This window comes from Haliotis asinina, chromosome 1 (genome assembly GCF_037392515.1).
Source record: "Haliotis asinina isolate JCU_RB_2024 chromosome 1, JCU_Hal_asi_v2, whole genome shotgun sequence".
NCBI lineage: Eukaryota > Metazoa > Mollusca > Gastropoda > Lepetellida > Haliotidae > Haliotis > Haliotis asinina.
Window position 1 is genome coordinate 82,102,432 of NC_090280.1, and position 22,769 is coordinate 82,125,200.

Here is a 22,769-nt window from a genome sequence, read left to right on the forward strand (position 1 = left end):
CCTCAATGTAATTAAGAAATATCATATCAATATGAAGAAGAAATTCAAATATGGCCAATAAGCTGGCAGTCTCACACAAGTGGCAGTCATGACAGACCTACTCACCTTGTTTGCCCCAGGTAGAAGGTGCAGTTTGACGTAGGGGTCGGACAACCCATTGGAGTCCATAGCTTTCAGACCCTGTCAAAATACAAGTAATGCAATATGGGCTTTCATATACAGAAATACCAATATTCATCAAAACTGTAGCTACCTTTTGTTTTAAATGTTGCTTTGGTCACACTCAACAATATTCCAGCAATCTGTTTATCAGTCTGGACAAGACAATCAAGTGATCGATAGTATGATAATCAATGTACACAAATGGCATACAATGACATGTATCAACCAAGTCAGTCAACTGGAATACCCGTCATCGTGTTTGATGCCTCTTGTGACAGGCATAGGTTGATGAACACCAGGATTTAATGAGGACTAAAGTAAAACTGACTGAACATGTAGACCGAAGCACTAGTTCATCAAAACATTATGAAATGATCCTGAGAATATTACTTAAAGGCACAATTTCACACATTTTCCACAATATTTTGGCCTAGCTTCAAATGGATGCAATGAAAGACTTATTATCCTCTCCAACTTGCCTTAAATTGATATTTGAAAGTTTGAGGCAAACAGCTTCCAAACAGTTAACACTTGCCATATGTGGAATGTAAACAATTGGTCTGCATGCCAAAAACTGCTGCATATGGTGTTGCCAGTGTTTACTTAACTGATTTCAATTACAAGGTGTCCATAGGATATTCATAAAGAGCACTCCAAGGGACATAACTCTGTGGTGTTCGCTTCAAGTAATGTTCGACTGGTAGAGGGCGCAAGAGTTCATTATGTATTTTCAGAAAAGAGTGGTGTGAAATAGTACCTTTAATGACACAATATTCAGGTTGTATGCTGGCAGTGAACAAACTGTGAACCAGACCATGCTTGCAATTACTAAGTCAGTAAGCCTGCTCATCCAATCCCATCATCTCTTACAAAGTCATTCGGTGCTGTTATATGCCCATAAAGGTGATGAAAGAGTACATACCCTTGCCCTGACGATGGTGCAGTAGAGGGCGTTGTTGACGGAGTCGTAGAGCAGGGAGAACTCCAGGGTGCCGAGGGAGGCTGCAAGTATACGTCACTTATCAGTCTCAAGTACATTTCTACTAGGGCTGTGACAGGTAACCTGGATACCCGGACAGGTGAGTAATGAGTTGGACCTGGGTACCTGTCTCACTACCCAGACCCGTTACATTCATTTGATGAACAGATTAAGCAATGTTAATATTCTTTCACTGTACAAAACTCTTTTTGACATCCAAAGTATTTGTATATTTCTGACATCTCACCACCATCGCTGTCTGGTGACGACACTTGATCATCATAGTCATCCTGCTGTGACGTTTTCATATATCTGTCCACAGCAGAGTCAATATCAGCATCCTCCTCGTGGCGAGCCGCAAGACGACTGGTCATTTCATGGCCGGACTGCACTGAACCCTGGCGGCTAAATCCTGAAGTAAGAAAGATGCTGTGATATAGGGCTGCATGATACACCTAGACCTCATTCGATTCGATTTTCAATACTGGACTAATATTGATCATTTTCGATTCGGTTATTCACACAACTAAAACCATCACATTTCATTTAAACATCAGAGTTCAAGAGAATCGGCCTTTTTAGCATGGAATCCATCGTCAAATTGGCAATGTTCACTAGCAAGAATTTTCAACAATAATTAGTCCGACATCAATCAAGCATGTTTCACCTACTTCAGTGCTTGAAACTGTTAGAGTTTGAGTCAAAATTGTCCTCTGGCTGTGTGGAAATAATATTGATAGGTATCCAAGTATCGAATCGTTATAATGGTTATCGAAAATCGAAACCAATGTGTCAGATTTGATTTTCGATGAATCTTACTGAATCGTTGCAACCGTACTGTAATACACAGGTCTCTCCATATTGTCCTGCTACTTCATAGGATGCTACTAACTCTATCCAGCATTGCAGCATAATTTTGGCCTGATGATGTGACTTCATTGGATCAAGTTGCCTACATTTCAGCCTTTACTTCACTTAAAACTGAGAATATCGCATTATTTTCAGTACAATTTTCTTGAAACAAGCACAAATCATTTATCTGTAGATGACTGGGTATTTATGAAAGAATGTATTCCAGAAATAACAGAAATAATACCAAAACTAAACTCCCAAAATGAAAATTTTGAACAGACCCTGTGGCCATTGTATTACGAATTACCATAGTTACTATTGTTATCGTTTTCCGAGTCATCATGGAGATCGTCTCCACGGCTACTCTCTGTAGCACTCCAGTGTCCCCCGTGGTAATTGCTGCTGGTGATGCTGTTCTTGCTGTCAGCCAGACTCTGCACCCCATACAGGTGGGGGGCACTGCCTCGACTTCCCATGCTCATGTTGTCGCTCTCTGAGGGGGAGGAACGATGAGGATAAGTGAGGGAAATGTATCTAAGTCAAATCTTTTACTTGTATGATTTGTATGATGCTATGCTCAGCATTACTTCAGCTATAATGGCTGCAGTCGGTAAACAATCGTGTCTGAACCAGACAGTCCAGTGATCAAGAGCATGAGCATTGATCTGTGTAATTAGAATACGATGACATATATCAAACATGTTAGCGAACCTGTTCACCTGATCCTGTTAATCGCCTCTTATGACAAGCTTGGGTTGCTGAAGACCAATTCTTACTGAGATCTTGACAGGTCCTTAGATGAGTACTGGAACTGTATATGAATTTGGACAGTTTCTGTCCTTTATTTGTATGAAGCCACTGAACCATGTACTGAGAAATTGTATATATATATATGCATCTTACAGTGATACATGACTTCATACAAAATCTACATAAAATTATACTGAGTGAGGGGACATGTATGTGTGCATGCGAGCGAGAGCGAGAGAGAGAGAGAGAGAGAGAGAGAGAGAGAGAGAGAGAGAGAGAGAGAGAGAGAGAGAATATTACGGTTGGTAACAGTTTACCTTCTTTTGAAAATGAGTATTTCCTGGTCACATGTCATTGTAAACACAGGTTTAACTTTGGTTCACAAAAATATAAAAATAACATAAATATTTTCTTCAACATTATAGGTAGGGGACGTGGGTGGGGAGGTGTCACTGACTTCTACATGACGTGTGTGTAGGATGAGGTGGTGGGGTGTGTCACTTACTGTTTACATACATTATATGGGGGACATTCACATAGTACATAATTCTCCATAAAAATCATCATCACCCCAATTGCCATAAATAATGGATGGTCCCTTATGATACAGTTTAATGTAGAAGGTCAAGCCCACTAGGAACATCTGGAGACACACAGTATGATAGAACCTGTCTAGCAAGATCTGCATGAGACTCTTCTCCACTATCAAGGTGGCATACCTGACTCCCCACCTCTCTTGGACTTTGGCTTGGCAATGTTGTACTCATCCTCTGAGCTGCTGGAGGACTCCTGCTCGCTGCTCTCCCCATAGCTGGCTGCAATACAGTCAGACACTTGATGTAGGAATACAACACAATATTAGAATAGGCACTGAAATTGCAAATTAAGTTGTGAAACTGGGACACAAAAATCAAACTGGAGGATTGCAAACACTTTCCCAGGGTGTGAGTTGATAAGGCACATCATTCAAGACCTACTTGGGTGAGATGGACAGGACACGGTGTTCAGGACCTACTGTGGTGAGATTGACAGGACACGGTGTTCAGGACCTACTGGGTGAGATGGACAGGACATGGTGTTCAGGACATACAGGGTGAGATGGACAGGACATGGTATTCAAGACCTACTGGGGTGAGATGGACAGAACACGGTGTTCAGGACCTACTGAGTGAGATGGACAGGACACAGTGTTCAGGACATGTGTTCAGGACATACCGGGTGAGATGGAAAGGGTACAGTGTTCAGGACCTACTGGGTGAGATGGACAGGACACGATGTTCAGCATCTACTGGTGTGAGATGTCTGGTTCAGAGTGTTCAGGACTTACTGGAGTAAGGTGGCAAGGGCACAGTGTTCAGTACCTACTGGAGTGAGGTGGCTGGATCTCAATGTTAAGTGCCTACTGGAGTGAGGTGGCTAGGGCACAGTGTTCAGGACATACTGGAGTGAGATGGATAGCCCAAAGTGTTTAGGACCAATTAAACCCACCTGTGCTGGAGCTGCCCCTGGCTCGATGCCAGGTGTAGGAGTCCCGCAACTGAGTTCCTGGACGCCCCTTCGTTGACTGCCTCAGCTGCTGCGTCCGCCCACCTCGCTGGTACTTGCTGCCTTCAGACTTGATCTTCTCCGGGATCACATACTTGGGTAGGCCCTTGAAGAACCAAGCACCAGATCGCTTCCACACCTACATAAAATGGTACACAGTGAGACACAGGGCACCAGGAGGAACTCATCAGATATATGTCACAATGGATGGTACAAAAACAATTTACTCATCTCCCCTCCCAATCTCAACAATATTGTGCAATCTGAAAGTGGAGTTTGGCTCACTATCACTAGATCATAATAGTATACAATATACTATAATATAATAGTATATAACAAGTATATAATCCACATATCCATGCAGCTAGTACATGCTTAAACCTTTATCATTGGATGACCATCTCAATGGCACATCTTATTACTAATCACAATTTCCTGGGGATCATACAACTCTTGCACCTACTAAGTGCACCATGATACCTTTGTTCAACAAGTCCTCTACAGAGATTGAAGATGCAAAGCTGAATGCCTCTGTATAACTTACTGTCACAGTTAATGAAGTGGTTATTTAAAGGATAAAAGAAAAGTAATTCCATTACAATTTTATCTAATTTTTCCAAATCTCTTGTCTTCAACACATACTTTAAACACAAACGAAACAATTTGTACAAATTGAGAGGACATATGTATAAATGCCTTTTCTGTCTGAATGCGGAAACGAGGACTACTTTCATTTTAGTTGACATCCAGATTTGTCATGAAAATATCAAAATAATAAAAAAAAAGAACAAAAATGAAGATTATGAATTATCAAATGTTTACTGAACTGTATAGCAAGCTTCAGCAAGAATTACTCAATGGATTTGGAAAACAGATGAATGGCAGGTGGACAGACATTCTGATCTCCATATTCAGCCATTCAGCCATTTTTTCACACAGGACGTACAAGAGATCATCATAAAAGAAATGTTTGTAGAAATGTGCCAATACAATATCACAATGATTCCATAGTCAGTCTATTTCTGTAACCAGAACTCATTACTGGTGTGACTGGATGCAAAAGTTTTGAACCTTTTTCTCAAACAAATTGAATATTAATGCAAATAATATGCATTAGGAGTCCCACAGGAAGAATATAGCACAGATGTATGAATCATTTAGTTAATCAATCTTAGCATGCATTTTCAAACAATTGATATTTCAATCCTGAGTGGCATGTTGTTCAGAGACTCGAAAAATATTGTTTCAGCAGATCATTTCAATTTTTCAAAACACTGCGACAACCTTAATAATCTGTACAGGGTCAACTGTAAACGTCATGCAATACCTATAAATGTTCTTAACCTTCTTAGTCAATATAGATATGAGACACTGAATGAATCTTTCATGATATAATGTTATCTAGTGTGACACAGGGACTGGCAACTCACCTCACGCTGTTCGCTGCAGATCTTACATATCCACAGCTGCTGCTTCCCCCCACTCCAGGTGTCCACCCCACACTTGGAACACACCGCCTGGAACAGTGGTCGATAGCATGAACATACATTCAGGGTTACCTTACACCAGTGAACACTGAACTGTAAGTGGGTGGATGAGTGAGTGAGTGAGCGCATAAGTGAGTGAGTGGGTGAGTGCACGAGTGGGTGCGTGAGTAAATGGGGGAGAGTCTGGATGAGTGTGCAAGAATGTGAGTTTGGTTTTACGTTGCTTTTAGCAATATTCCAGCAATATTCCAGCAACATCATGGCAAGGTATACCAGATAGGCTTAACATGTTGAACACATGTGGGGATCCGAACTCATGTCTTTGTGGTGATGATAGAACACTTTAACCACTAGGCTACCCCACTGCCCCATTGAAATGTGATTGTCTCTTACTGACCTGTAAGGCCAGTGTTTGATAGCATAAGATAGGTTCAGTGTTATCTTACACCAGTGAATACAGTACTGTGACTGGCTGTTACTCATGTGGACAGAACAATCAGTGAATGATAGCATGAATATGGTATCCATGGTTACCTTTTTACAGGAATCACAGAAGGTGGGTGATGCTCCAAGAAGTCCGAACTCGTCCCCACACAGAACACACTGGGTGGTTCCGTTACCGATACAGTTCTTCCTCATGTTTTCCAGCTTGTCCACAAGACGTCTGTCAACCATTATCATATCTGTTCATGAAGTGGCCCCTACACAAACCTCCTCTCCACATCTACTTATTCTACGATAATGGATTCAAGTATTGTTAAGACAAATTAGTAACAAATTATTGATATGTCTATCATACATTTATGTTATTTTAAAATGGCGATAACTCTGTTATATCTTAGTATCAATACATTCTAAGGCTGGGACAGCTCCAAAATTTTCTACATTTCCCTATTATCCTACCCTATTTTTGCTGAAGTTGGAAGAAATATACCAATTTTTTCATTTTTTTTTTACCACTGATAAAAAAATCCACTTGATTAAAATCAACTTTATGCTATGATTCAACATTGGGGCAAAACAAAATTGTAAATACTGAAACAATACTTTATTATCATTACTGAGTGTAATGCTGTTTTTTTAAGAATCCTATTACAGTAGGAAACGACAACACTTGGATGGCTGATGGCGTATTCTGTTTTTATAAAACAGATCACAAATGGTGAAAGCCACTTAGGGAAAAAAATCTGAAATAACATTTGTATCCCCACAACCTACCCACAGGAATATTACTGTAAAAAATCTGTAAACAAAGTAATAAAAAAAGTGTGGCCAAATGGCAGTAGTCAATTTGGACTAATGTTTCAGAACAGATAACTCGTCCTGGAAAAGACTGTTAGACTAATGGACCAGTGTCAGTGTCTTCAGGACTATCACTAGCTGAGCTTACTAAACGGAGCTGAATTTTACTTGACAAAGGCTAGGGGCTAGACGTTCCTGACTGGGATACGTACGCAACTAACACCAAAGTAACTGCATGACAACAGTTTGACATTTCAGATATTGTTACTGTGGAGACCCACACTAGAAAAGGATAAGAGAAATATCACTGGATAAATAACTGAGCTTACTAGACTGAAATGCAATGTACTTGACACATGCTTAGGATGAGATGTTACTCAATGGGAATGTCTACATCTATATATCGATCATCAAAGTAAGTTTATCACCATGATTTAATGTATTGGATATTGTTACCGTTCTACCATATTGGAGGGCGGACAAGACAAATATCACAGATGTGATAGGATTATCTTTCCCTTACCCAATCCTTTCTTGTTCGATTTGTTCGAGATAATCTGCACGGTTGATGACACGCATTATCTGTTCCTGCTCGTCTAGATTCAGCTGGTCGTTCTTATGGAACTGTGCCATACGATTAGTATGTACCGACCATCCAGTGCCCAGCCTGTAAGAGATAGAGTTCATATTGTCAATGGATATCACAGACAAACTGGAGGAAGAAACGTACACAACGCCATGTGATTAGCATATACCGACCCTGTACCCTGCCTGTAGCAAAGAGAGTTCATATTGTTGAAGCACACATGTGTTCCAAAATTGTCTGTGTTCGATTATGAGAAAGCATGATCTATTGCTTTTTGTATATAGTCACTGTGACCATTTTCTGAGTATTTCAATTAACTGGTCCATAGACAAACAGACAAATACACTCCCCACAAACCTTTTAGGTGGAACCATTTGCAGCCAGGTAATATTGCGAACATCACACAATACTAGGATTAGATGCTCATAACACAAATCCTCAATAGTTTTACGAGAACGATAAAACTAACACCAAATCCATCAAACGTGACAAAAGCCATTAAAGTTGTATATGCTTCATTCATGCACGTTACATGTCTGATGTGATCAGAATCTAGCCCTTATCTAGCGACTATGTCTGTGTACTGAGGAGGCAGATGATGGGTTATCGATGAGATCTCCATCAGCTGTTTAACACAATCCCACAAAGGATCTACAATCAGATATAACACGCATTACCTCAGGGTGTGTCTGGAAATCTTCCCAGGCAACAATTTGGCTGCTTTCAGAGCCACAGAAGTAATGATTCAGAATCTGACTAGAGATTACTAGTTGATACACTGTAAATCGTCACATCCAGTGTTACAGATAACATTTTTGGTCGCTGCGTTATGTACTGTCTTGTGTACATCCCAACTGGGTATCCCAATTTTCTCTCACGTAATAAATTATTTGAACTCACCTCAGTAAAGCTCAATTGGGTATTTTGCCATTTTCCATAAACTTTCAAAATATAATATAGCTTAAATGTTAGTGTTTGTTACTTACTCTGAAAAAAAAGAAAAATGATAAGATAGACTGTAAGTTGTCAACTTTAAGTCCTTCAAAAGAACCTAGTGTTATACCTTTGTTGTGACAAATAAGAATTCAGTTTTCACATAAATAATTGCCTAATTTATGCACGTATGCAGCTTATCTGTACCTCTGCACATCAATACAATTTTAATGTTGATACTGTATACAGTCAAGTATATTTTGATTTCATATCCTAACTGCAGTGTAGTCTGTTTCCTGTGAAAACACACCCATGAATTATATTTAAAAGAAAGAAGTAAATCAAATGGGATGAAAATAAGATTGCGAATCTACAATTTTCCCTTGCCAGTTCAATATTTAAATATTTAGTCACAATTTTATTCAACTTTGAATAAAACTTGTTCCACAAATGATCCTAGTTTCAAATCACTATTACTGTGTTTGTTTAAAGTGAAATTCATCAGTACATTTCCACTGACTGCAGGCAATTGTCTGTCACACTATTCCCTTCAGCAGAGTCCTTTTTGCAATGCCAAACCCCAAACTGAAGCAAGTCTAGATTTCTTCAGAATCTTCAATCACATTTCTTCTTTTCAATTTTTAAGGAATTGTTTGTTCTATCACAGGATATCAAAGTGTTTGCTTGTCACACTGAATACATGGGTTTGATTCCCAAATTGGGTATAATGTGTCAAGCCCATTTCTGGTGTTCCCTTATGTGATATTGCTGAAATATATTATCTATTTATCTTTATTTTACAGTTCTGCAAATGAATGTACAGGAGAACAAGGTTGGTTGTAGGCTGGTTGGTTGGTTGGTTGGTTGTAGGCTGGTTGGTTGGTTGGTTGTAGGCTGGTTGGTTGGTTGGTTGGTTGGTTGGTTGTAGGCTGGTTGGTTGGTTGGTTGGTTGTAGGCTGGTTGGTTGGTTGGTTGGTTGGTTGTTTAATTCTGCACTCAGCAATCTTCCAGCAATATCAAGGCGGGAACACCAGGTATTGACTTCTTGCAATGTACCAGTGTGTGGAATTGAACTGTGTCTCAGCGTGACGGGTGAATGCATTAACCACTATCGATCACCAACCCATCAATATTCACAGCTAATGTCATTTGCTATATTTAAGATTCTAACGCTGTGGTTGTGACTCCTTCCCACAAACTGTGCATCAATATTCAGTATTTGGGACAGTGGGTAGCCCAGGTGTCAGAGTGTTTGCTTGTCATGCCTAAGACTTGGGTTTGATTCCTAACATAGGTACAATGAATGAAGCCAATTTCTAGAGCCATTATTTCTCCATTATGTGCCATGTTTGGGGAAGAGTGAGTGAGTGAGCGAGCAAGTGTAGTTTTACATGCAATATTCCATCAATACCACAACGAGGGCAACAGATACGGGTTTCACACACTGTACTCATGTGGGGAATCAGTGTAACTAGTGAATGCTTTAATGCTGTTAACCACTATCTTCCCTGTTTGGTAAGAAATACTACACAACTTTCAAAATCAGCAAATGGAGGCATCTTGCACTATTATAAAGACAAATGAACCTGACAGTGTTGACTTTATGAATCCCCCAAAATGTGTTGCGGGCGATAAAAAAGGTTGAAAGTTTTTGATTGCCAGTCTAATTTCGGAATTTGATAACAAATTTGAACTGATATACGACATGTCGATTGTCACAAACGTCAGAAATGAACTTCGATAGCTATTTCAGTTCCATAAAAATAACCACAATGAGCAAATTCCCCTGAATAAATCTAATATTCCCCGCAATGGAAATAAATCTAATCCTCTACAACACGATTAAAGCTGTGATCATACCTGCTTGGCTATTAAACTCTGGTATCGATTCAATCTCTTCCAGACGCAGCATCGTTATTGAATTTGCTATTTCAAATTTGAAGCCTGACATAAAATTCAGATGTAATCTATCGTACCAGTTCGTAAACATCAGTAACTAGATTTGCAAAAGTTAACTGGATTGACGTCAATTGAAGCAGGTCATTAACTATGCTCCATGTAGCTGCACAGCTTCAGCAAGGACAAATCTAATATGTCCTCTTGAGACTTCCACTGGATACACCGCTCACAGCGCAGCATGTCTTGTGTACAACAACATGGCTGACACACTAAAAGTCAGGGTCACAAAAGTCACAGCTACTTAAACTGAAAGAATCAGGGCTACTAAAAAGTGAGGGCTACTGAAAGAATTATGGCTACATAAGATGTCACTACCACTACAAAAATAAGGGCTAATAAAAGAGTAAGAGCTACTGAAAAGTCAGCCACTGAAATCAGGGAGACTAAAACAGCAAAAGAGTCAGGGGCCTTAAAAGAGTCAGGGTTTCTAAAGGAGTAAAGGCTACTAAAAGAGAAAGGGCCACAAAAGTCCATGCTACTAAAAAAGTAAGGGCTACTAAAACAGAGAGGGACATGTAAGTCCATGCTCCTAAAAGAGTAAAGGCTACTAAAAAGAGTAAAGGCTACTAAAAGAGAAAGGGCCAAGAAAGTCCATGCTACCTAAAGAATAAAGGCTACTAAAAGACAAAGGGCTATGTAAGTCCATGCTCCTAAAAGAGTAAAGGCTACTAAAAGAGTAAAGGCTACTAAAAGAGAAAGGGCCAAGAAAGTCCATGCTACCTAAAGAATAAAGGCTACTAAAAGAGAAAGGGCCATGTAAGTCCATGCTCCTAAAAGAGTAAAGGCTACTAAAAGACAAAGGGCCATGTAAGTCCATGCTCCTAAAAGAGTAAAGGCTACTAAAAAGAGTAAAGGCTACTAAAAGAGAAAGGGCCAAGAAAGTCCATGCTACCTAAAGAATAAAGGCTACTAAAAGACAAAGGGCCATGTAAGTCCATGCTCCTAAAAGAGTAAAGGCTACTAAAAGAGTAAAGGCTACTAAAAGAGAAAGGGCCAAGAAAGTCCATGCTACCTAAAGAATAAAGGCTACTAAAAGACAAAGGGCCATGAAAGTCCATGCTCCTAAAAGAGTAAGAGCTACTAAAAAGAGTAAAGGCTACTAAAAGAGAGAGGGCTAGGCAAGTCCATGCTACCTAAAGAATAAAGGCTACTAAAAGACAAATGGCCATGTAAGTCCATGCTCCTAAAAGAGTAAAGGCTACTAAAAAGAGTAAAGGCTACTAAAAGAGAGAGGGCCAGGCAAGTCCATGCTACCTAAAGAATAAAGGCTACTAAAAGACAAAGGGCCATGAAAGTCCATGCTCCTAAAAGAGTAAAGGCTACTAAAAAGAGTAAAGGCTGCTACAGAGAGAGGCCACAAAAGTCAATGCTAGTAAAAGAGTAAAGGTTACCAAAGGAGAGAAGGCCACGAAATGACGCTAAAGGAGTAAAGGCTACTAGAAAAGTAAAGGCCACTAAAAGAATCAGGGCCACTAAAAGAATAAGATCCACTAAAAGTCTAAAGGCTACGAAAAGACTTGTGGCCATGTTCTATGGTCCAAGGTCATTTACTAAGGTGACCATAGCTCCCTTTCTTAAATAGAGTTACAAATTAATAGCGCCACGGCTGCCTAGGGTAATGGGTCCCTGAATCAGATTAACAGCGATATTGATTAAGTACTGCGTGGGCACTGTTTAATGTGCCATGACTTTTAAGAAAATATCTCACACTGACAGATGTTCTGTAAAAATATGTGATGAACTGGCAAAAATCTAGAATATTCAGCAGAGCTCTGTGATATTCAGTCCCCCAAAATTTCTGGACAATATTGATCAAAGTAAAAACTGATCAAAAAGACATTTCTGATATGTTTTCAAGAGGCTAACACACTAAGAGATGGGGTTATGAGTTTTGTTATCTTACAAAATATGGAATTTCTCCAGAATTGAAAACAGCTACAGTTACAATTCAAGAGCTGAATCTGGAAAATGAGAACGATTTGTGTTAGTGATAAAGTGCAGAGCTGAGTTTGATGACTTTTAAGGACATTTCCCACAAATCCTCCAGTTAGATAATCAATCACCTTCCTTAAATCCCGTCATGTCTATTTCCAACATTAATTAAAAGGTTAAAAATGGCGAAAGTTACTATTAAAACAGCAGCATGTATTTACAGCATCTTTTAATCAGTATCGGTCCCCTGGGAATGTTTTCTAAGATTACAGTCATCATTTCAAATTTCTTTAGCACTGTTTGAGCTCTAAAGCCTGACTAAGTAATATTCCAGCTATATGACGGAAACCTGTAACAGAGATGCCCACCCTGAATCAAATGAAAGCGGCGTCATGAATTGCCTAAAGCAATTCTCAAGCCCTAAGGTGCGAGTTGGGGGTGAGCCTGAGGGGAGAATCGGGACCCTTTTGATGGTGGGTGTCTGGAGGGGCCTCCCCTACAAAAATAGATTTAGTCTGCTGGAAATAAGCAATTTCTGGGCATACTTTAACCAGCCAATACTTAACTCAAATGAACATATTCAAACGGCCATTTACTAAAATTCTTTCTCAAATTCTAAATCCATAAATATATTTGTATTTTCTAAAAATCAGAGTTTTTAACAGACTAATCGGAGTTTAAATCCTCCAAAATCGGACTGGTTGGCATCTCTGCTGTAAACAACAAAGCCTGTATTCAGGGTAAAATGAATAACATGGTATTACTTCTTTGAGAGGCATTTAGAAGTTGGAGCTGTAAGGAAGGATACAATATATGGATGAAGAACTTCTTTATTGCTCTAATAGCAACAAAGGAGTTGTTCATCCTTATACTGTCATTATACTAAAGGATTTTGTTCTTTTTATTTCTTTATTTGATTGCTTATATAACACCAGGAAGTCGACACTCAACCAACCAACCAACCATCCAACCAACCAACCAACAAACTAACCAACCATCCAACCGACCAATCATCCATCCATCCATCCAACCAACCCACCCACCCACCCACCCACGGTAACATAAGATCCAGGCCTTACTGACAAGAGCCAGGGCCAAACTGATCTGTACTGTCATCAGGGTTTATTCATGGCTGTGTAGCATTCAAATTTAACATTGGCCCTTTGGCCCCAAGCCGACTGAAAAATACTCGGACCCACAGCTTTTGTATTCTCCAGGTCCTCATGGCTGACAGACTTTTCATCCCCAATAACTGAGAGTATTTTATCAATATTAAAAAATAGGGCATACACATTCTCATCAATACGAACCTATCATGGTCCTGGGTATTTAGGGCATTCAACAGCCAAGGGCTACGGGCAAACACTGCCTCCAAGAATATTGGATGAAATCTAGGATTGTTAAACGTCATCCCTGTTGGCTATGATCCAATTAATGAAGAAACTGAGTGTGACAGCTGTGTATGTATTTGTGAACAAGGACAATAAACTGTAGGTGAATCAGAGAATCTACAGTCACTGAGTCATAACACTCTGACCATCTGGCCTACTACGACATGGAGGACATATAGATTTTCTGCTGTACATTCATCATGACATAAAATCCCCCTTGTCAGCCAGACATTGGCAGCTGGCTTTCATTTACTTTCTATGATACACTCTGTTTAATGTCATTTTATATATCTATTTATATCACCTTGTCATATTTATTTTAGCATATGCTACAAAACAGAGAGGCAGGGTATGATATTTATCTCTATGTCTGACCTACTGGACATTCGGCACACCAATACATTAGTGAAAGGCAGGGTATGATATTTATCACCATGTATGACCTACTAGACATTTAGCAGACCAATACATTAGGGAAAGGCAGGATATGATATTTATCACTATGTAGGACCTACTAGACATTTAGCAGACCAATACATTAGGGAAAGGCAGGATATGTTATTTATCACCATGTCTGACCTACTGGACATTGGGCAGACCAGTACATCATGGAAAGGCAGGATATGTTATTTATCACCATGTCTGACCTACTAGACATTTAGCAGACCAATACATTAGGGAAAGGCAGGATACAATATTTTTCTCCATGTCTGATCTACTAGACATTTAGCAGACCAATACATTAGGGAAAGGCAGGATATGATATTTATCACCATGTATGACCTACTAGACATTTAGCAGACCAATACATTAGGGAAAGGTAGGATACAATATTTTTCTCCATGTCTGACCTACTGGACATTGGGCAGACCAGTACATCATGGAAAGGCAGGATATGATATTTATCACCATGTATGACCTACTAGACATTTAGCAGACCAATACATTAGGGAAAGGTAGGATACAATATTTTTCTCCATGTCTGACCTACTGGACATTGGGCAGACCAGTACATCATGGAAAGGCAGGATATGATATTTATCACCATGTCTGACCTACTAGACATTTAGTAGACCAATACATTAGGGAAAGGTAGGATACAATATTTTTCTCCATGTCTGACCTACTGGACATTGGGCAGACCAGTACATCATGGAAAGGCAGGATATGATATTTATCACCATGTCTGACCTACTAGACATTTAGTAGACCAATACATTAGGGAAAGGTAGGATATGATATTTATCACCATGTATGACCTACTAGACATTTAGCAGACCAATACATTAGGGAAAGGTAGGATACAATATTTTTCTCCATGTCTGACCTACTGGACATTGGGCAGACCAGTACATCATGGAACGGCAGGATATGATATTTATCACCATGTCTGACCTACTAGACATTTAGCAGACCAATACATTAGGGAAAGGCAGGATACAATATTTTTCTCCATGTCTGACCTACTGGACATTGGGCAGACCAGTACATCATGGAAAGGCAGGATATGATATTTATCACCATGTCTGACCTACTAGACATTTAGTAGACCAATACATTAGGGAAAGGTAGGGTATGATATTTATCACCATGTATGACCTACTAGACATTTAGCAGACCAATACATTAGGGAAAGGTAGGGTATGATATTTATCACCAGGTATGACCTACTAGACATTTAGCAGACCAATACATTAGGGAAAGGCAGGATATGTTATTTATCACCATGTCTGACCTACTAGACATTTAGCAGACCAATACATTAGGGAAAGGCAGGATATGTTATTTATCACCATGTCTGACCTACTGGACAGTTAGCAGACCAAAACATTAGGGAAAGGTAGGGTATGATATTTATCACCATGTATGACCTACTAGAAATTTAGCAGACCAATACATTAGGGAAAGGCAGGATACAATATTTTTCTCCATGTCTGATCTACTAGACATTTAGCAGACCAATACATTAGGGAAAGGCAGGATATGATATTTATCACCATGTATGACCTACTAGACATTTAGCAGACCAATACATTAGGGAAAGGTAGGATACAATATTTTTCTCCATGTCTGACCTACTGGACATTGGGCAGACCAGTACATCATGGAAAGGCAGGATATGATATTTATCACCATGTATGATCTACTAGACATTTAGCAGACCAATACATTAGGGAAAGGTAGGATACAATATTTTTCTCCATGTCTGACCTACTGGACATTGGGCAGACCAGTACATCATGGAAAGGCAGGATATGATATTTATCACCATGTCTGACCTACTAGACATTTAGTAGACCAATACATTAGGGAAAGGTAGGATACAATATTTTTCTCCATGTCTGACCTACTGGACATTGGGCAGACCAGTACATCATGGAAAGGCAGGATATGATATTTATCACCATGTCTGACCTACTAGACATTTAGTAGACCAATACATTAGGGAAAGGTAGGATATGATATTTATCACCATGTATGACCTACTAGACATTTAGCAGACCAATACATTAGGGAAAGGTAGGATACAATATTTTTCTCCATGTCTGACCTACTGGACATTGGGCAGACCAGTACATCATGGAACGGCAGGATATGATATTTATCACCATGTATGACCTACTAGACATTTAGCAGACCAATACATTAGGGAAAGGCAGGATACAATATTTTTCTCCATGTCTGACCTACTGGACATTGGGCAGACCAGTACATCATGGAAAGGCAGGATATGATATTTATCACCATGTCTGACCTACTAGACATTTAGTAGACCAATACATTAGGGAAAGGTAGGGTATGATATTTATCACCATGTATGACCTACTAGACATTTAGCAGACCAATACATTAGGGAAAGGTAGGGTATGATATTTATCACCAGGTATGACCTACTAGACATTTAGCAGACCAATACATTAGGGAAAGGCAGGATATGTTATTTATCACCATGTCTGACCTACTAGACATTTAGCAGACCAATACATTAGGGAAAGGCAGGATATGATATTTATCACCATGTCTGACCTACTGGACAGTTAGCAGACCAAAACATTAGGGAAAGGTAGGGTATGATATTTATCACCATGTATGACCTACTAGAAATTTAGCAGACCAATACATTAGGGAAAGGCAGGATACAATATTTTTCTCCATGTCTGACCAACTGGACATTGGGCAGACCAGTACATCATGGAAAGGCAGGATATGATATTTATCACCATGTATGACCTACTAGACATTTAGCAGACCAATACATTAGTGAAAGGTAGGATACAATATTTTTCTCCATGTATGACCTACTGGACATTTAACAGACCAGTACATCATGGAAAGGCAGGATATGATATTTATCACCATGTCTGACCTACTAGACATTTAGTAGACCAATACATTAGGGAAAGGTAGGGTATGATATTTATCACCATGTATGACCTACTAGACATTTAGCAGACCAATACATTAGGGAAAGGTAGGGTATGATATTTATCACCAGGTATGACCTACTAGACATTTAGCAGACCAATACATTAGGGAAAGGCAGGATATGTTATTTATCACCATGTCTGACCTACTAGACATTTAGCAGACCAATACATTAGGGAAAGGCAGGATATGTTATTTATCACCATGTCTGACCTACTGGACAGTTAGCAGACCAATACATTAGGGAAAGGCAGGATACAATATTTTTCTCCATGTCTGACCAACTGGACATTGGGCAGACCAGTACATCATGGAAAGGCAGGATATGATATTTATCACCATGTATGACCTACTAGACATTTAGCAGACCAATACATTAGTGAAAGGTAGGATACAATATTTTTCTCCATGTATGACCTACTGGACATTTAGCAGACCAATACATTAGGGAAAGGTAGGATACAATATTTTTCTCCATGTCTGACCTACTGGGCATTGGGCAGACCAGTACATCATGGAAAGGCAGGATATGATATTTATCACCATGTCTGACCTACTAGACATTTAGCAGACCAATACATTAGGGAAAGGTAGGGTATGATATTTATCACCATGTATGACCTACTAGACATTTAGCAGACCAATACATTAGGGAAAGGTAGGATACAATATTTTTCTCCATGTCTGACCTACTGGACATTGGGCAGACCAGTACATCATGGAAAGGCAGGATATGATATTTATCACCATGTCTGACCTACTAGACATTTAGCAGACCAATACATTATGGAAAGGTAGGATACAATATTTTTCTCCATGTCTGACCTACTGGACATTGGGCAGACCAGTACATCATGGAACGGCAGGATATGATATTTATCACCATGTCTGACCTACTAGACATTTAGCAGACCAATACATTAGGGAAAGGCAGGATACAATATTTTTCTCCATGTCTGACCTACTGGACATTGGGCAGACCAGTACATCATGGAAAGGCAGGATATGTTATTTATCACCATGTCTGACCTACTGGACATTTAGCAGACCAATACATTAGGGAAAGGCAGGATATGTTATTTATCACCATGTCTGACCTACTAGACATTTAGCAGACCAATACATTAGGGAAAGGCAGGATATGTTATTTATCACCATGTCTGACCTACTGGACAGTTAGCAGACCAATACATTAGGGAAAGGCAGGATACAATATTTTTCTCCATGTCTGACCAACTGGACATTGGGCAGACCAGTACATCATGGAAAGGCAGGATATGATATTTATCACCATGTATGACCTACTAGACATTTAGCAGACCAATACATTAGTGAAAGGTAGGATACAATATTTTTCTCCATGTATGACCTACTGGACATTTAGCAGACCAATACATTAGGGAAAGGTAGGATACAATATTTTTCTCCATGTCTGACCTACTGGGCATTGGGCAGACCAGTACATCATGGAAAGGCAGGATATGATATTTATCACCATGTCTGACCTACTAGACATTTAGCAGACCAATACATTAGGGAAAGGTAGGGTATGATATTTATCACCATGTATGACCTACTAGACATTTAGCAGACCAATACATTAGGGAAAGGTAGGATACAATATTTTTCTCCATGTCTGACCTACTGGACATTGGGCAGACCAGTACATCATGGAAAGGCAGGATATGATATTTATCACCATGTCTGACCTACTAGACATTTAGCAGACCAATACATTATGGAAAGGTAGGATACAATATTTTTCTCCATGTCTGACCTACTGGACATTGGGCAGACCAGTACATCATGGAACGGCAGGATATGATATTTATCACCATGTCTGACCTACTAGACATTTAGCAGACCAATACATTAGGGAAAGGCAGGATACAATATTTTTCTCCATGTCTGACCTACTGGACATTGGGCAGACCAGTACATCATGGAAAGGCAGGATATGTTATTTATCACCATGTCTGACCTACTGGACATTTAGCAGACCAATACATTAGGGAAAGGCAGGATATGATATTTATCACCATGTCTGACCTACTAGACATTTAGCAGACCAATACATTAGGGAAAGGCAGGATATGATATTTATCACTATGTAGGACCTACTAGACATTTAGCAGACCAATACATTAGGGAAAGGTAGGATACAATATTTTTCTCCATGTCTGACCTACTGGACATTGGGCAGACCAGTACATCATGGAAAGGCAGGATATGCTATTTATCACCATGTCTGACCTACTGGACATTTAGCAGACCAATACATTAGGGAAAGGCAGGATATGTTATTTATCACCATGTCTGACCTACTGGACATTGGGCAGACCAATACATTAGGGAAAGGCAGGATATGTTATTTATCACCATGTCTGACCTACTGGACATTTAGCAGACCAATACATTAGGGAAAGGCAGGATATGATATTTATCACCATGTATGACCTACTAGACATTTAGCAGACCAATACATTAGGGAAAGGCAGGATATGATATTTATCACCATGTATGACCTACTGGACAGTTAGCAGACCAATACATTAGGGAAAAGGAGGATATGATATTTATCACCATGTATGACCTACTAGACATTTAGCAGACCAATACATTAGGGAAAGGTAGGATACAATATTTTTCTCCATGTCTGACCTACTGGACATTGGGCAGACCAGTACATCATGGAAAGGCAGGATATGTTATTTATCACCATGTCTGACCTAATATACTTTGGAAACACACTACATTAGTCAACAAAAAACTTGGTTACGATCACAATTTTCTGGAAGGCCCAAGGGAAGTCACACAGTCAATGGTGATGAACATTACTGCTGCCAAATACAAGAAGGAAGTTTCCACAATCACAAAGCAAAATCATTCTCTGTTGGCTTGCTCTAGCAACTTCCGTACCAAATATCCGGATAAAGCATTAAAAATTCATAAAATAATCAGGTAAAATAAAAGAGATTCACTCAAACAAGCTATTAGGGACGAAATATTTCAATTATATCACAGGGATGGTCAATGTGAAGACTGCGGATGTTGGTATTAGACCATGAGTGAATGAGTGAGTCAGTGAGTGAGTGAGTCAGTGAGTTTACTGTGCTCTTTAGCAATATTCAAGCAATATCATGGTGGGGGACACAAAAAACTGGTTCACACATTGTACTCATGAAGGGAAATGAACCCAGGTCATAATGAGCAAACGCATCAACCACTACGCTACTCACGGAGCGACCCACAAATCAAGGAAAATGATTTTGTAACCCCAGCACTTTAAAACAGCAGGATCATCCTTGTCACCAGGCAGAGACAGACAGGAAGTACACTTTAATCAAATTAAATTGTTTTTGTCTGTACAGACGAGAGCTTTCTTTATTCCACAATCACCCTGGTTTTCCCAAGGGCTGATATAAAAGCTGCTTGAAAATCTTATGCTCAGGTTGAACTATCCCGAAAAAGAAAAAGCCACACAGACTTTGATTAAAACTATATATTTTTTGCAACTTTGGCATTTTGTCTGGGATGTAGGAAGGTTTAATGTTTCTATCAAGCTGTCCAAGTTGAATTTCAGCAGCAGGAGAAGTTCACACGAAGAAATAAACCCCAGAAAAATCATGCACTCTCATGCTGGAACGACTGGTTCAATGATCACTCATCTGATCGATCAACTTGCACAAGTTATTATTGATGGGGTTGGCAGACGAATCGATTTTCATAAACAATGAAAGATCAAACTAAACATTAGAAAGTATGTTTCTTATTGTTCAGTTCAAGACATAAACAACTGATGAAGTTTCTGGGCTTGTAAACTGTAACGTAAACAACATGCTCAAGCGGATGTCTCCAGGAAGTGTTCTCCATTGTAAACCTTGCCTTCCACCACGAGTTTTGTGCTGGGGTCTCCGAGTGAGAGTGAGTGAGTGAGTGAGTGAGTGAGTGAGTGAGTGAGTGAGTGTAGTTTTACGCCGCAATCAGCAATATGCAGGATGTAAATAATCGAGTCTGGACCAGACGATCCAGTGATCAACATCATGAGCATCGTTCTGCGCAATTTGGAACCGATGACATGTGTCAACCAAGTCAGCGAACCTGACCACCCGATCCCGTTAGTCGCCTTTTATGACAAGCATAGTTGCCTTATATGGCAAGCATGGTTTGCTGAAAGCCTATTCTACCCCGGGACCTTCACGGGTCGGTGGGGTCTGCGATTACACAGTTTTGATTTTCAATCTGCTTATTGTCAGCAATAACCAACATTACATGCTACAAACAATCCACACACTGCACAATATGGCTAGGGATGTGTTTTTCTTCCAGTGTACTACATAAACCTCCCTCAAGAGTAAGGCTGTCACGATCCACTGGCATATTGTGTGGGTGAGTCGAAATGTAGCCTGTTTATTTGTTATTCATGATCATCAAAACCGAATATTAATAAATAGTTTTTAAGGGAGCTTGTTTTACTTGAACCCTTATTGTCCTTTTTCAAAGTAACATATGCAAAACTGGAGTATGCACTAGCCTTGAAGTAGTGCAACTTATGATAATTGTCAAGGCCACACATGGTACTGTCTGCCATAATTACTACATATCATATTTGAGTATCATGAGACGAGTGGCTATTGCTGTAACAAACTAACACTGTCAACATGGGTGTTCACTACAATATTGTAATCGTGAATACTTATTTTCATTCGTTACCTATTATTCGTGATACATATTATGTTTGTGACATAATGTATTTGCTGCAGCCCTAGTCAAGAAGCATGTAACTGAGCGTTACTCCACCATGAGCTGGACAAGCAACAGATGTAATTAAGAAAGCTTGTCTACTTCCTTTTCCCTTGGCAAAACAGCTTTGAATAACTGAATCCTCACATTTATTTCAGGTTGTTCTACACTTCCCATGTTTGTAAATCAAAGTATACCTTCATTACCTTCATATCATGTTTGTTCCGAAGTTTGTTGTTTAATGCTCCCGTTTACATTTAGACAGTCATTGGCACTTTCAGCTAAGTAAAGAATGTCGCTGTACTGCGACTCACTGGTGTAAATCCAAACTTTGATTGCCCGTGAAGGTCCGGGGTAGAAAAGACCTTCAGCAACCCATGCTTGCCATAAAAGGCGACTATGCTTGTCGTAAGAGGCGACTAACTGGATCGGTTGGCCAGGTTTGCTGACTTAGATGACAATTGTCATCGGTTCCCAACTGCACAGATTGATGCTCAGGCTGTCGATCACTGGATTGTCAGGTCCAGACTCAGTTACTTACAGACTGCCACCATATAGCTGAATGTGGTGTAACAATAAACTCCCTTACTCACTCACTAATGCTCCCTTAATTATATTCCTCAGTGATATTCCTGGCAAAAGATCACAGTTTGATTGTATTTCATCCTGGACATGACAATCCAGAGAGTGACATAAGCAATGACACACAACCCACCAAAGTCTGATAATCTGAACAATAAAGTTGCCTCTACTATGTATACTGGGTTATAGCCTAGTGGTCA

At 39.6% G+C, this 22,769-nt stretch overlaps 1 protein-coding gene across 4 annotated transcripts in view; it reads right to left on the minus strand.

The window, feature by feature from the left end:
* The window catches only part of LOC137298040 (double C2-like domain-containing protein beta), an 88,477-nt gene that overhangs the window by 15,336 nt on the left and 50,372 nt on the right, over window positions 1-22,769 (minus strand). For 2 of the 4 annotated variants that reach the window (XM_067830107.1, XM_067830100.1), the window contains exons 3-11: window positions 7,541-7,684; window positions 6,310-6,439; window positions 5,719-5,805; window positions 4,232-4,427; window positions 3,463-3,558; window positions 2,310-2,486; window positions 1,389-1,553; window positions 1,085-1,164; window positions 106-180 (exon numbers count right to left, since the gene is read on the minus strand). In XM_067830107.1, the coding sequence (XP_067686208.1) occupies window positions 106-180; window positions 1,085-1,164; window positions 1,389-1,553; window positions 2,310-2,486; window positions 3,463-3,558; window positions 4,232-4,427; window positions 5,719-5,805; window positions 6,310-6,439; window positions 7,541-7,684 (1,150 nt within the window). Of the gene's footprint in view, window positions 1-105; window positions 181-1,084; window positions 1,165-1,388; window positions 1,554-2,300; window positions 2,487-3,462; window positions 3,559-4,231; window positions 4,428-5,718; window positions 5,806-6,309; window positions 6,440-7,540; window positions 7,685-22,769 lie in introns of all 4 variants that reach the window. The other 2 variants (XM_067830091.1, XM_067830083.1) reach the window with 1 other exon arrangement.